The 12,613-nt window shown below is 36.3% G+C and overlaps 1 protein-coding gene across 2 annotated transcripts in view; it reads left to right on the top strand.

Moving 5' to 3' along the window:
• Positions 1-1,150: 1,150 nt before the first annotated feature.
• Positions 1,151-12,613, top strand: part of LOC121389994 (spermidine synthase-like) — a 30,825-nt gene continuing 19,362 nt past the window's right edge. The window contains exons 1-3 of one of the 2 annotated variants that reach the window (XM_041521686.1): positions 1,151-1,335; positions 7,463-7,583; positions 10,639-10,731. In XM_041521686.1, coding sequence (XP_041377620.1) covers positions 1,205-1,335; positions 7,463-7,583; positions 10,639-10,731 — 345 coding nt within the window. In that variant the 5' untranslated portion in view covers positions 1,151-1,204. The remainder of the gene's footprint in view (positions 1,336-7,462; positions 7,584-10,638; positions 10,732-12,613) is intronic. The other variant, XM_041521685.1, reaches the window with a different exon arrangement.

Genomic DNA, 12,613 nt, shown 5'->3' with positions numbered 1-12,613 from the left:
GCAGTTGCATAGGAGGTGCAAATACCTTGGCATCAAGGTTTCAAAGCCAAAATTATGCATCCACCTCAAAAAGAAAAACACTCTTAAAAAGTATCAGTGCATAGGCCTACAGTGGGAACGATATCTGGTTGTGTGTGTGTGTGTTGGGGGGGGGGGGGGGGGCATATAATCGTTATGGTAAAGCACTGAACTCGTAGCGTAGTGACGGGGACCCGGGGGCAATGCTCTCCCCCCTAAAAAATCAAAAAAAAACAGACCGGTGGGGGTTTTGGGGTTGGGTTTTTTTTACTGTAATACATTTTATAAAATCATTTATACACGAGTGTGGATTGCCCCACCCATCTAAAATCCAGTGACTGGTGTACTTGGCCAATGGGGTGTTAAAAAGTGAGTTCAAACTTAGTTCCAGTAACCAGCCCTCCCCCCCCCCCCCCCCTTCCCGACACACACACATACACTCCCTTTGTTGCAGAACATATCAATAAGCGGAGGGCTAGAGGAATCGAGCTACCCTTGCCGTCTGGCGGCTCTGCGTAACGGTATCCGGACTATAACCGTGACCTTGACCTGTAACCCCCCCCCCCAAAAAAAAAAAAACAAAAAAACCCCACATTCGCGGGGCGCATTATATAAGCTCAAAAATCGACAATACTGTACAGACTGCTGACAGTGGAAATGTGTTTAAAAAAAACAACCGGCGTCGTGGTAGGCATCGGTCTACAGGCTGGTAGGTACTGGGTTCGGATCCCAGTCGAGGCATGGGATTTTTAATCCAGATACCGACTCCAAACCCTGAGTGAGTGCTCCGCAAGGCTCAATGGGTAGGTGTAAACCACTTGCACCGGCCAGTGATCCATAACTGGTTCAACAAAGGCCATGGTTCGTGCTATCCTGCCTGTGGGAAGCGCAAATAAAAGATCCCTTTCTGCTACTCGGAAAGAGTAGCCCATGTAGTGGCGACAGCGGGTTTCCTCTCAAAATCTGTGTGGTCCGTAACCATATGTCTGACGCCATATAACCGTAAATAAAATGTGTTGAGTGCGTCGTTAAATAAAACATTTCTTTCTTGTTAAAAAACGCGCCCATCATGCCCCTGGTTAGTGAACCTCGAGACATTGGCGGGACGATCAAAGGAAGAAAACGAGTTCAAGGGAGATAACTTTTAAGTGCCACGAGGTTTTTTAAAAAACGTCAATTACGAGGGATGGATCGTATAAAAGAGGGCTGGTTCAGCGAGATCGGCGAGCTGTGGCCTGGCCAGTGTATGTCGTTAGAAGTGGAGGAGGTATTGCATAAAGAAAAATCAAAATTTCAAGATGTTTTGGTTTTTAAAAGGTGAATGCACCTTCGAATTTCAGCCATGCACCGAGTCAAATTTTAAACAGTTAAAGGGACAGACCCTATTGTCCGAACCATATTGTTAAAGCCGCACACCCTAGTTCCATCCAGCGAAAATAAATTATAATTTGGTTAATCTACAAACCTGTAATACACTTAGATCACGTTTTTATCAAATGGAGTGAAAAAGCAGGTTTTATATCGATAAATACCATGGGAATCCCCATGTCCCAATTCTCGGAACCGAACATACGGGTACTTCGACCCCTGGCCGCCATTGTTTATCACGTGACGCGGTGAAGCTTCTCCTTAGTTATGTATAGTTTGATAGTGAAATGAGGCAACTTTGGTCGATCATTTACAACAGTTAACGGTCAGGATGCCTAAAACATGTTGTGCAGTTAGCTGCATAAACCATAACATGATGTTAAAATTTTTTTCGTTTTACAAATTTCCAAAAGAAGAGACTAGGCGCCGCTTGTGGGTAGGGTCATTAAAACGACAAACCTGATGAAATTCCATGGCTTCCTTCACAGAATGCGACTACATTGACTTTAATGTTGTTGCTTGTTGACACCAACAGAGATTAATTTAGCAAACAAAATGGTTAAAGCATGTGCAGTGATAAAAATCCCACATTATACTGTAAATAAAATGCACAATTCCATAGTCTTCCATGAAAATAACCCCAACAAAACGATGCATCCAGTTCTTGAATAAAGAGTATATTTCTTTATCATTAAATTTGTGTGGTCTTTATTTTTCATTTAATCTTAGTTGCTTGAATATTATCTATACTTGTATTTATTTTGCCATATTACAGCTACTACATCTTATTTATTTTTTAAATTTTTAAATAAAAAGTTTATACTGCTAAATTACACACATATAATAATTATAATATAGGCCTAAATTCTTGTTTAAATTTTTTGTTTTGTTTTGGCAAATGTGTCTGTAGCAGGCCTGCAGTAAGAAAATATAGGTAGTCCCCCCCCCCCCCCCCCCCCCCTCTCTCTCTGAGCTCTCGGTGTGTTTAGTATTTACTTTGGTGCAGAGGGTAAATAATGTGTGTGCCTTTGTTTCAGTATATATCTCTATATATATATATACATACATACATGATATTTGGCTCCTTTCTCCAGCTGTATACTATTAAAAATTAGTTTTGTAGATATTACTTAAATTGAATTGCAATAACAATTCCAATACAGCACAAGACTGAACAAGAAAATATCTGCAATATCCATTGTGACTAGATATAAAACAACACCAATATTATAATATTTTTATATATATATATATTAACCATTATTTACTCAGGTAAGTTTTTGTGTTTTATTACTAAATATACCAGGTTAAACCCTATTATTATTAAAACATTTGCATGTTTGTTAGACGAGGTAACACTTGTTTTATTAGGTTGTAGACCTGGACATGAAAATAACCGAGGGAACTGATTATTTGCTCCCTAACGTAGTTTATGGGGGGATGGGCAATTTAAAATATTACCATATTGATACTACATGTACATGTATATAAATTCACATGCCAAAGGGAACTATATTATTCTCCTTGAACTAATCTCAGATGTGATGGGTAAGTAGAGAGAGATATTGCTCCCCCTAGATGTCAAGGTCTGAGGATGGCTATATTTTATTATTGCTATTTTCTTTTTGCCTACATTCAACCGGTAAGGAAGGGCAACATCATGTAGTAATTTTGCAATCTGTAAAAACAAAAGCATTTCATTATTTCAAGAAACTGTATTTTGTTTTAAGAATAAAAGAATGTATTCAGTGGAACATTATACTGTTGCCATTACATCTATATAATAAGATATGAGAATAATACTATTGTAATTTTGAAGTTGTAAAGTAACAACTTTGCCATTGTTTAATTATTACATACTATTTGGAAATAAAACAATTATTAAATCATAAAAATAATTAACTTGATCATGCATACAAATTTTATTATAAATACAAATTATATATTTTGTAGCCCACATCATAATTATTATATTAATAATTATCTTATCATTTCAAAATTGTTAAAATTTATAATTAACATTACCTGAAAATTGCATCAACAAAAATTATATTCTGCCCAACCTGCCGTTCCCTCGACATTCAGAGTACACGGAAACACATCGGTACTAAATATAGATTATACTAATTCAGATTCCCGTTGTTCGTTTCTCTTATATGGCAACCCAAGCTGTTATAATACTCATAAGACATATTGCAACTATGTGTTAGCTACACAAAATAAATGACAATATGTAAGGCATGTAAAAAGTTCTGTCCTGGTTGTATCCCCTCTCCAGATATCGTAAGACTTAGCAAAATTATTGGTTTTAAGGGTTTGTAACGTTTTGAATTGAGACACTTACTTGTCTGAACTTTATTGTTACTGAAAATGTTCACGAACTGTGAAGAAAAATCTCACAAATGAACAACAACAAATCGGATGTTGATTGCGCGAACCGTGCACGAGAAAACAAACCGAACCAAAATGATAACGGTCACGTGGTATACCAACGTCTGTGACATTGAAATGGAAATATCCCGTCTAAAAATAGATTAGACCTTGTCTGCTCAACAGTTTTTTCTCAAACATGCGTGCGTTTTTAAGAAATAAGAAAAATGCATTTTGTGGTATTACAAAAACCAGGATTACCAAAAAACACTTCAGATGAATGGAAATGTATATTCTAAATAATAAACAGTAAGTAAAGTGCAATTTTATTTGTGAAAAAATGGGTTTAATAGCGAAAACAATGCCGTAATGGTTAACAACTAGCCGTAACTAGGGTGTGTCCCTTTAACAACTACAAAAAATTACTCTCCTACCTTTAATTGCTGTTTTATTTCCTCCAAAGTTTGTCCAGACACAAATCGCAAAAAAACCACTACAAATATACAGATTCCACACACGAGACTGCAACGATGTCGCCGATATTGTCTTTGCTGAGATTGCATCTAGGGAAAAATACATGCATTTTTCTGCCGTCTGCCATGTTGCTTGTTTATGGAATACTCTTCAAGAGGGGTGAAAGCCTCCAAAGTATGTGACACAATTAATATGAAATCGATGATCTCTAGTGGTATCATTAAAATAATAATAATAAAAAAAATAATAATATGACGTCATCACGTTTGCTTTTATATCATAACATGTTAAGATGTTGTTAGATTAAGTCCTATCCTTTCACCCTTCTTGAAGAATATTCCATAAAAAGTCAAAATGGCAGCTGATACAAAATTACATGCTTTTTTCCCTATGCGCTCTCAGTGAAGTCGATATAGGTGACATGGTTATCATCTGGTATGTGGAATCTGTCATTGTAATGGTTTTTTCGAGATTTGTGTCTGGACAAACTTTGGAGGAAATCTAACAGCAATTAAAGGTAGGAGAGTAATTTTTCGTAGTTGTTAACAATTTGGTTCGGACAATAGTTCATCATAATGCATTAATGAACTAGTACAGACCCTAGTTGTTGACCACTAAAGCATATTTTTCACTATTGGATCCGTTTATGACCAATGGAATCAAACATTACTTGTATTGTATTGTTTAGATTATACGTGTCCATAGAATCGAAGTATTTCTGGCTCCGTGCTTATAAACCTTAAAGTCTACTTTTAAGTTTTATAAGCACAGGCCCTGGTCATCATACAGCGTTGTTTCTAATAGTAATACCACAAAATGCATTTTTATATTTTTAAACTCACATGCGTCTGAGAAGTAGTGGTTATTGATTCGAGTTCTAGTCTATTTTATAAGGATATTTCCCAGTTTTAACATCACAGACTCGTTTCACTCTGTTGTAACTTTATCCAAATGTGTTACAGGTTTGTAGATTAACTAAAGTTAACTTATTGTCCATTTTGACGAGTTAAAACTAGGGTCTTCTCCTTTAAATTTAAAGTTAAATACACACATTTTTACAATGTATTGAGTGTAGGCCTGTCGGTATCCTGTAGACATTGGTGTAGCCAGGTAGCGGTCAGACCTCTTAATCGATGTGTAACTGGCCTGCATGCCTTACAGTCAAAGTTGTAGCAATGTACAGGTTACCGTTACTCTGCCATTCAATAGTTCACCAAGGTAAATATCTATGGTCCGTTTTTTAACATTTTGACATTTATTGGACCTCCGGCACAGCAATAAACATCACAATAATAAATATCCTGCTGGAGACCTTTATCTTGATGAACTACTGTTCGAGAGCTAGAGAGACATTTGGACTGTTAGGGTTGCTGTCTGCCATCAGAGTTAACTGTGTAGAGAAAACATAGATTCCCATTTTAATACAAAAAAAATCCTTATGTTTGAAGCTGAATACCTTTTCATTGACTAGTTTCGAGTTCATCTACAACAATTCTTCACATAGTAACCACTAATACACACACACTACAGGAAGAAATCTGACAGCAGCACCCCCCCACCCCCCCTTAATTATAATGTTCCAGTTAAATATGTAGTGCTTATGGGTTTCATAACTGTCTAAATGTCTGTCTAGCTCTCGAATGGCAGAGTACTCGGGCTGTGTACAGTTATTTATCCTGTAATTACTGTTTCTGTTTGCTGATTAAAGCAAATTCATAAATGTATTCTAGCAGATTATGACTTGACGTCATGGATATGATGTCACATGCATATCTACATTACAAAATCTCTCATTTGACCTCTAGGTCATTGTACAATGTAGAACTCTGAAATACACAGGAAAAATAGTTTTTCCCCTTAATTTTTTGGAGTGCAGAATAAAATAACTAGTTAATGATGTAGGATATGGGCTTTATCCTGTTCAGGCCGATTGGGAAATTTTGTGAGGCTTGCCGGGCAGAATTTTTTATTCTGACCTTTTCACAGGATAAAGCCGTTATCCTATATGGTATTAAATAGGTATTCGCTATATGGTATTAAATAGATATTCGCTATATGGTATTAAATAGGTATTCGCTATATGGTATTAAATAGGTATTCGCTATATGGTATTAAATAGGTATTCGCTAGATGGTATTAAATAGGTATTCGCTATATGGTATTAAATAGGTATTCGCTATATGGTATTAAATAGATATTCGCTATATGGTATTAAATAGGTATTCGCTATATGGTATTAAATAGATATTCACTATATGTTGGAGGACGGGACGTAGCCCAGTGATAAAGTGTTCACCTGATGTGTGGTTGGTCTAGGATCGAAACCCGTCGGTGGGGCCCATTGGGCTATTTCTCTTTCTAGCCAGTGGATCGTGACTGGTATATATCTAAGACTGTGTTATGTGCTATCCTGTCTGTGTGATGGTGCATAAAAAAGATCCCTTGCTACTGATGGATAAATATAGTGGGTTTCCTCTCTTAAGACAACATGCATATGTCAAATGTTTAAGACATCCAATGGTCTATGATTAATTAATAAATTAATGTGCTCTAGTGGAGTTGTTGATCAAAACAAACTTTAACTCTCTCAACCTGGGTGGGATGGGTTACTGATTAATTGCAGAAAATTATTTTGCCTTGAATTAAAATAAACTTTGCCAATTATTATTATTTTTAATTTGCAATTGATGTTTGGTAGTTAGCCATCAAAATGTGGCTGTTTGGTAAGAGTAGTCCATTGTGGCAGCAGTCGATTTCCTCTCTTACTCGATGAAGATTCAAGCACGGCTTCTAGATTATGGTAGCCCCACTCCCATGGCTAGTGATATTCAGTGTTGGGCTAGTAAATAACTGCTATTGCCATGCCCGACGGCTAGTGAATGTTTTTTGTCAAATGTTGCAGTTAAGTCTATTTTGTAAATATTAATATCCTGCCCACACCCCAACCCCCAATGTTAGTTTTTTTATGCTCTGTCTCCCTCTTTAGGTGACATATTTTATTATTACTAGTATTTAGTAAAATTGTATTAACTGTAAGTAAAGTAGGGCTAGTGAATTTTTAATCATGGCTAGTAAATTTCTAAAAGCATTAATCCCATAGCTAGTGGATTTTATAAAAAATTGTAGAAGCCCTGTTCAAGTGTCAGTGTAACCATACATTAGGCACTATATTGTAAGTAGCTATAGTAAAAACTGTATGAGGTCTTGTTAAACATATGATTCTTTCTTTCAGTAAAACATATGGAAATGTCTTGGTTCTCGATGGGGTGATCCAGGCGACTGATCGAGATGAGTTTTCTTACCAGGAAATGTTGGCGCATCTGCCAATGTGTTGTCATGCCAACCCCAAAAAGGTTAGGATGTGCTTATCAGCATTCTGTCTTGTTATGTTTTTCAGGTGGAACGTAGCCCAATGTTAAAGCGCTCACTTGATACATGGTCGGTCTAGCATTGATCGCCGTCAGTGGAGCCATTGGGCAATTTCTCGTTCCAGCCAGTGCTCCACGACTAGTATATTAAAGGTTGTGGTATGTGCTATACAGTATACTGTCTGTGGGATGGTGTTTATAAGAGATCCCTTGCTACTAATGAAAACAAATGTAGCAGGTTTCCTCTCGGACTATATGTCAAAATTACCAAATGTTTGACATCCAAGAGCCGATAATTAATAAATCAATGTGCTCTAGTGGTGTCGTTAAAGAAAACAAACTTTGATCAGTTTTATGAATCAAAGGGGGGAAAAAACCCCAGCTAAAAGCACAGTTTTCCTGGAATTTTTTTTTATGGACATGTACATTATATTATTAATCAAAACATTGTGATCAGATATCAAGCTTAATTGGGGTACACATTTCCAATCAAAAATTCACCAAGTGCCAATATTTTGTTCACCTTAATATGTGTGTATACACATACACTTGTATCTGGTCTTGTAATGTGTGTATACACATACACTTGTATCTGGTCTTGTAATGTGTGTGTATACACATACACTTGTATCTGGTCTTGTAATGTGTGTGTATACACATACACTTGTATCTGGTCTTGTAATGTGTGTATCTTGTCTTGTAATGTGTGTGTATACACATACACTTGTATCTTGTCTTGTAATGTGTGTGTATACACATACACTTGTATCTTGTCTTGTAATGTGTGTGTATACACATACACTTGTATCTTGTCTTGTAATGTGTGTGTATACACATACACTTGTATCTGGTCTTGTAATGTGTGTGTATACACATACACTTGTATCTTGTCTTGTAATGTGTGTGTATACACATACACTTGTATCTTGTCTTGTAATGTGTGTATCTTGTCTTGTAATGTGTGTGTATACACATACACTTGTATCTTGTCTTGTAATGTGTGTGTATACACATACACTTGTATCTGGTCTTGTAATGTGTGTGTATACACATACACTTGTATCTTGTCTTGTAATGTGTGTATCTTGTCTTGTAATGTGTGTGTATACACATACACTTGTATCTTGTCTTGTAATGTGTGTGTATACACATACACTTGTATCTTGTCTTGTAATGTGTGTATCTTGTCTTGTAATGTGTGTGTATACACATACACTTGTATCTTGTCTTGTAATGTGTGTGTATACACATACACTTGTATCTGGTCTTGTAATGTGTGTATCTTGTCTTGTAATGTGTGTGTATACACATACACTTGTATCTGGTCTTGTAATGTGTGTGTATACACATACACTTGTATCTGGTCTTGTAATGTGTGTATCTTGTCTTGTAATGTGTGTGTATACACATACACTTGTATCTTGTCTTGTAATGTGTGTGTATACACATACACTTGTATCTGGTCTTGTAATGTGTGTGTATACACATACACTTGTATCTGGTCTTGTAATGTGTGTGTATACACATACACTTGTATCTTGTCTTGTAATGTGTGTGTATACACATACACTTGTATCTTGTCTTGTAATGTGTGTATCTTGTCTTGTAATGTGTGTGTATACACATACACTTGTATCTTGTCTTGTAATGTGTGTGTATACACATACACTTGTATCTGGTCTTGTAATGTGTGTGTGTATACACATACACTTGTATCTGGTCTTGTAATGTGTGTGTATACACATACACTTGTATCTTGTCTTGTAATGTGTGTGTATACACATACACTTGTATCTTGTCTTGTAATGTGTGTATCTTGTCTTGTAATGTGTGTGTATACACATACACTTGTATCTTGTCTTGTAATGTGTGTGTATACACATACACTTGTATCTGGTCTTGTAATGTGTGTGTATACACATACACTTGTATCTGGTCTTGTAATGTGTGTGTATACACATACACTTGTATCTTGTCTTGTAATGTGTGTATCTTGTCTTGTAATGTGTGTGTATACACATACACTTGTATCTTGTCTTGTAATGTGTGTGTATACACATACACTTGTATCTTGTCTTGTAATGTGTGTATCTTGTCTTGTAATGTGTGTGTATACACATACACTTGTATCTTGTCTTGTAATGTGTGTGTATACACATACACTTGTATCTGGTCTTGTAATGTGTGTATCTTGTCTTGTAATGTGTGTGTATACACATACACTTGTATCTGGTCTTGTAATGTGTGTGTATACACATACACTTGTATCTGGTCTTGTAATGTGTGTGTATACACATACACTTGTATCTTGTCGTGTAATGTGTGTATCTTGTCTTGTAATGTGTGTGTATACACATACACTTGTATCTGGTCTTGTAATGTGTGTGTATACACATACACTTGTATCTGGTCTTGTAATGTGTGTGTATACACATACACTTGTATCTGGTCTTGTAATGTGTGTGTATACACATACACTTGTATCTTGTCTTGTTATGTGTGTGTATACACATACACTTGTATCTTGTCTTGTAATGTGTGTGTATACACATACACTTGTATCTTGTCTTGTAATGTGTGTATCTTGTCTTGTAATGTGTGTGTATACACATACACTTGTATCTTGTCTTGTAATGTGTGTGTATACACATACACTTGTATTTGGTCTTGTAGGGGCGGGACATAGCGCAGTGGTACAGCGCTCACTCGATGCGCGGTCAGTGTGGGATCAATCCCTGTCTGTGGGCCCATTGGGCTATTTCTCGTTCCAGCCAGTGCATCACGGCTGGTATATCAAGGCCGTGGTATGTACCACCCTGTCTGTGGGATGGTGCATATAAAAGATCCCTTGCTGCTAATCGAAAAGAGTAGCCCATGAAGTGGCGACAGCGGGTTTCCTTTATCAATATCTGTGTGGTCCTTAACCATATGTCTGACGCCATATAACAGTAAATAAAATGTGTTGAGTGCGTCGTTAAATACAACATTTCTTTCTTTCACTCTTGTCTTGTAATGTGTGACTCCTTAATCTTGTTTTTAGGTGTTGGTGATAGGCGGTGGAGATGGAGGCGTGGTGCGAGAGGTTCTCAAACATTCGTCAGTTGAAAGTGTCGACCAATGTGAAATTGATGAGGTGCGCATATAACACATGGTATAAACGTACAGTAAGATATTAAGACTACAATAACACCAAATGAAATGCAAATGAGGATTATTGTTAGTTTGTAACTAGGATTTATTATCCACATAGTTTAAAGATATTCAGGGAAATATAATCAGTATGACCCACGTGTGTCATAATGATTACAAGTGCACCATGAATGACGTAATTTTGTGAAGCGATGTCATAACTTAATGTGGCTTCCTCAGTGTAAAAGCTTATCAAAAATGACATCATTTCGGAAAATTACGTTGTTTTGTCGTCTTTTTGGTCCTAGCTTGTTATTCATAAAAAAAATATTTTGGATAATGTGGATAATAAAGAAATTATTACACATGTGTGAGTCATACTGATTTTATGAAACTCATGTCAGGATTCATGTATTATACAATAATCCTGACACTTGTTTCGTAAAATCAGTACGACACACAAGCTCGTATAATAATCTCTGTATACGTTACTTTGAATATTATTAATTACAATTGCTCAATTCGGTGAAATGATAAACGGTATATCAGCCTGTAATGCTACTGAATCTCAGTATACTATAACAGGCCTTCTAGATTAAAAGAATCCTTCATATGTGTCCATGTGGGACGGGGCTATTCCACCCGAGGGTACATAATTTGTCGTCTGGAATGAGGCTTGGCCCTGTCCCACATGAATACATAATGGAGGATTATTTTTTTCCCATCCAGTGGATGAAAAAGAAGCATTTTGGGAAAATGTGAAAACTTACATTTTTTATTTTTTTTATCTTACAATAAAATAATCATAATCATTGAAAAGATCGTACCGAAAAATGGTTTATACTACAAGTATAAACCAAAAATTATAGTATAATTTCATTTTGATAGCAGGTTTCTTTGTTTTTATGAAATATAAAAAGCATTTCTTGCATTATTTTGCCGCTTACGTGACGTCACCCAATGTTATTATCAGCCCAAACAACAGAAGTCACGTGGTCATGCAAGACCGATTTATTCCACATGGGCTAACGTCATGGAATACGCCTGTCTGGCATGGCTAGGGATGGGAGAATATGGTAGCCCCACTCCCATGGCTAGTGATATTCAGTGTTGGGCTAGTAAATGACTACTATAACTAACCCAACAGCTAGTGAAAAAAAAAACCTTGTCAAATGTTTTTACATATTTTGTAAATATGAATATCCTGCCCCCTCCTTCGACCCCCAATCTAAGGATTATTACTGCTGGTGTATTAGTAAAATTGTATTTATTTAACGTAGGCTTGTACCTTTTTAAAATCACTGATCCCATGGCTAGAGGATTTTTATAAAATTCTAGAAGACCTGACGTAAATATTATTCTCACGACCACACAGCGAAAAAATTGTTGTCACACAGAGTGATCAGCTGATCGAAAGGTCAGAAGTAACTGTTTGCTCGACTGATATCTGTGGTGAGCTTTATGTTCATACTACATGACAATATGTGTACGAGAATATTTCCTGCAGCAGCTATAAGTATAAATATTATATAATAAATATTTTATAACTCGTTTTTCATTAAGTTGTAAGTAAATGTAAACTACATTAAAAACTCTTTTTTTTATATTTATATGTTCTTGTTCCAGCCAGTGCACCACAACTGATATATCAAAGGCTATGGTATGTGCTATCCTTGCTGAAATGGTGCATATAAAAGATCCCTTGCTACTAATGGAAAAATTCTGCGGGCTTCCTCTCGAAGACCCTGTCTGTGGGATGGTGCATATAAAAGATCCCTTGCTGCTAATCGGAAAGATTAGCCCATGAAGTAGCAACAGTGGGTTTCCTCTCTCATTATCTGTGTGGTCCTTAACCATATGTTTGATGCCATATAACTGTAAATAAA

The sequence above is a fragment of the Gigantopelta aegis genome, chromosome 15, assembly GCF_016097555.1.
Source record: "Gigantopelta aegis isolate Gae_Host chromosome 15, Gae_host_genome, whole genome shotgun sequence".
In the NCBI taxonomy this organism is placed as follows: domain Eukaryota; kingdom Metazoa; phylum Mollusca; class Gastropoda; order Neomphalida; family Peltospiridae; genus Gigantopelta; species Gigantopelta aegis.
Note: the sequence above shows the minus strand (reverse complement) of the source record. Positions and strands in the feature narration are given on the sequence as shown.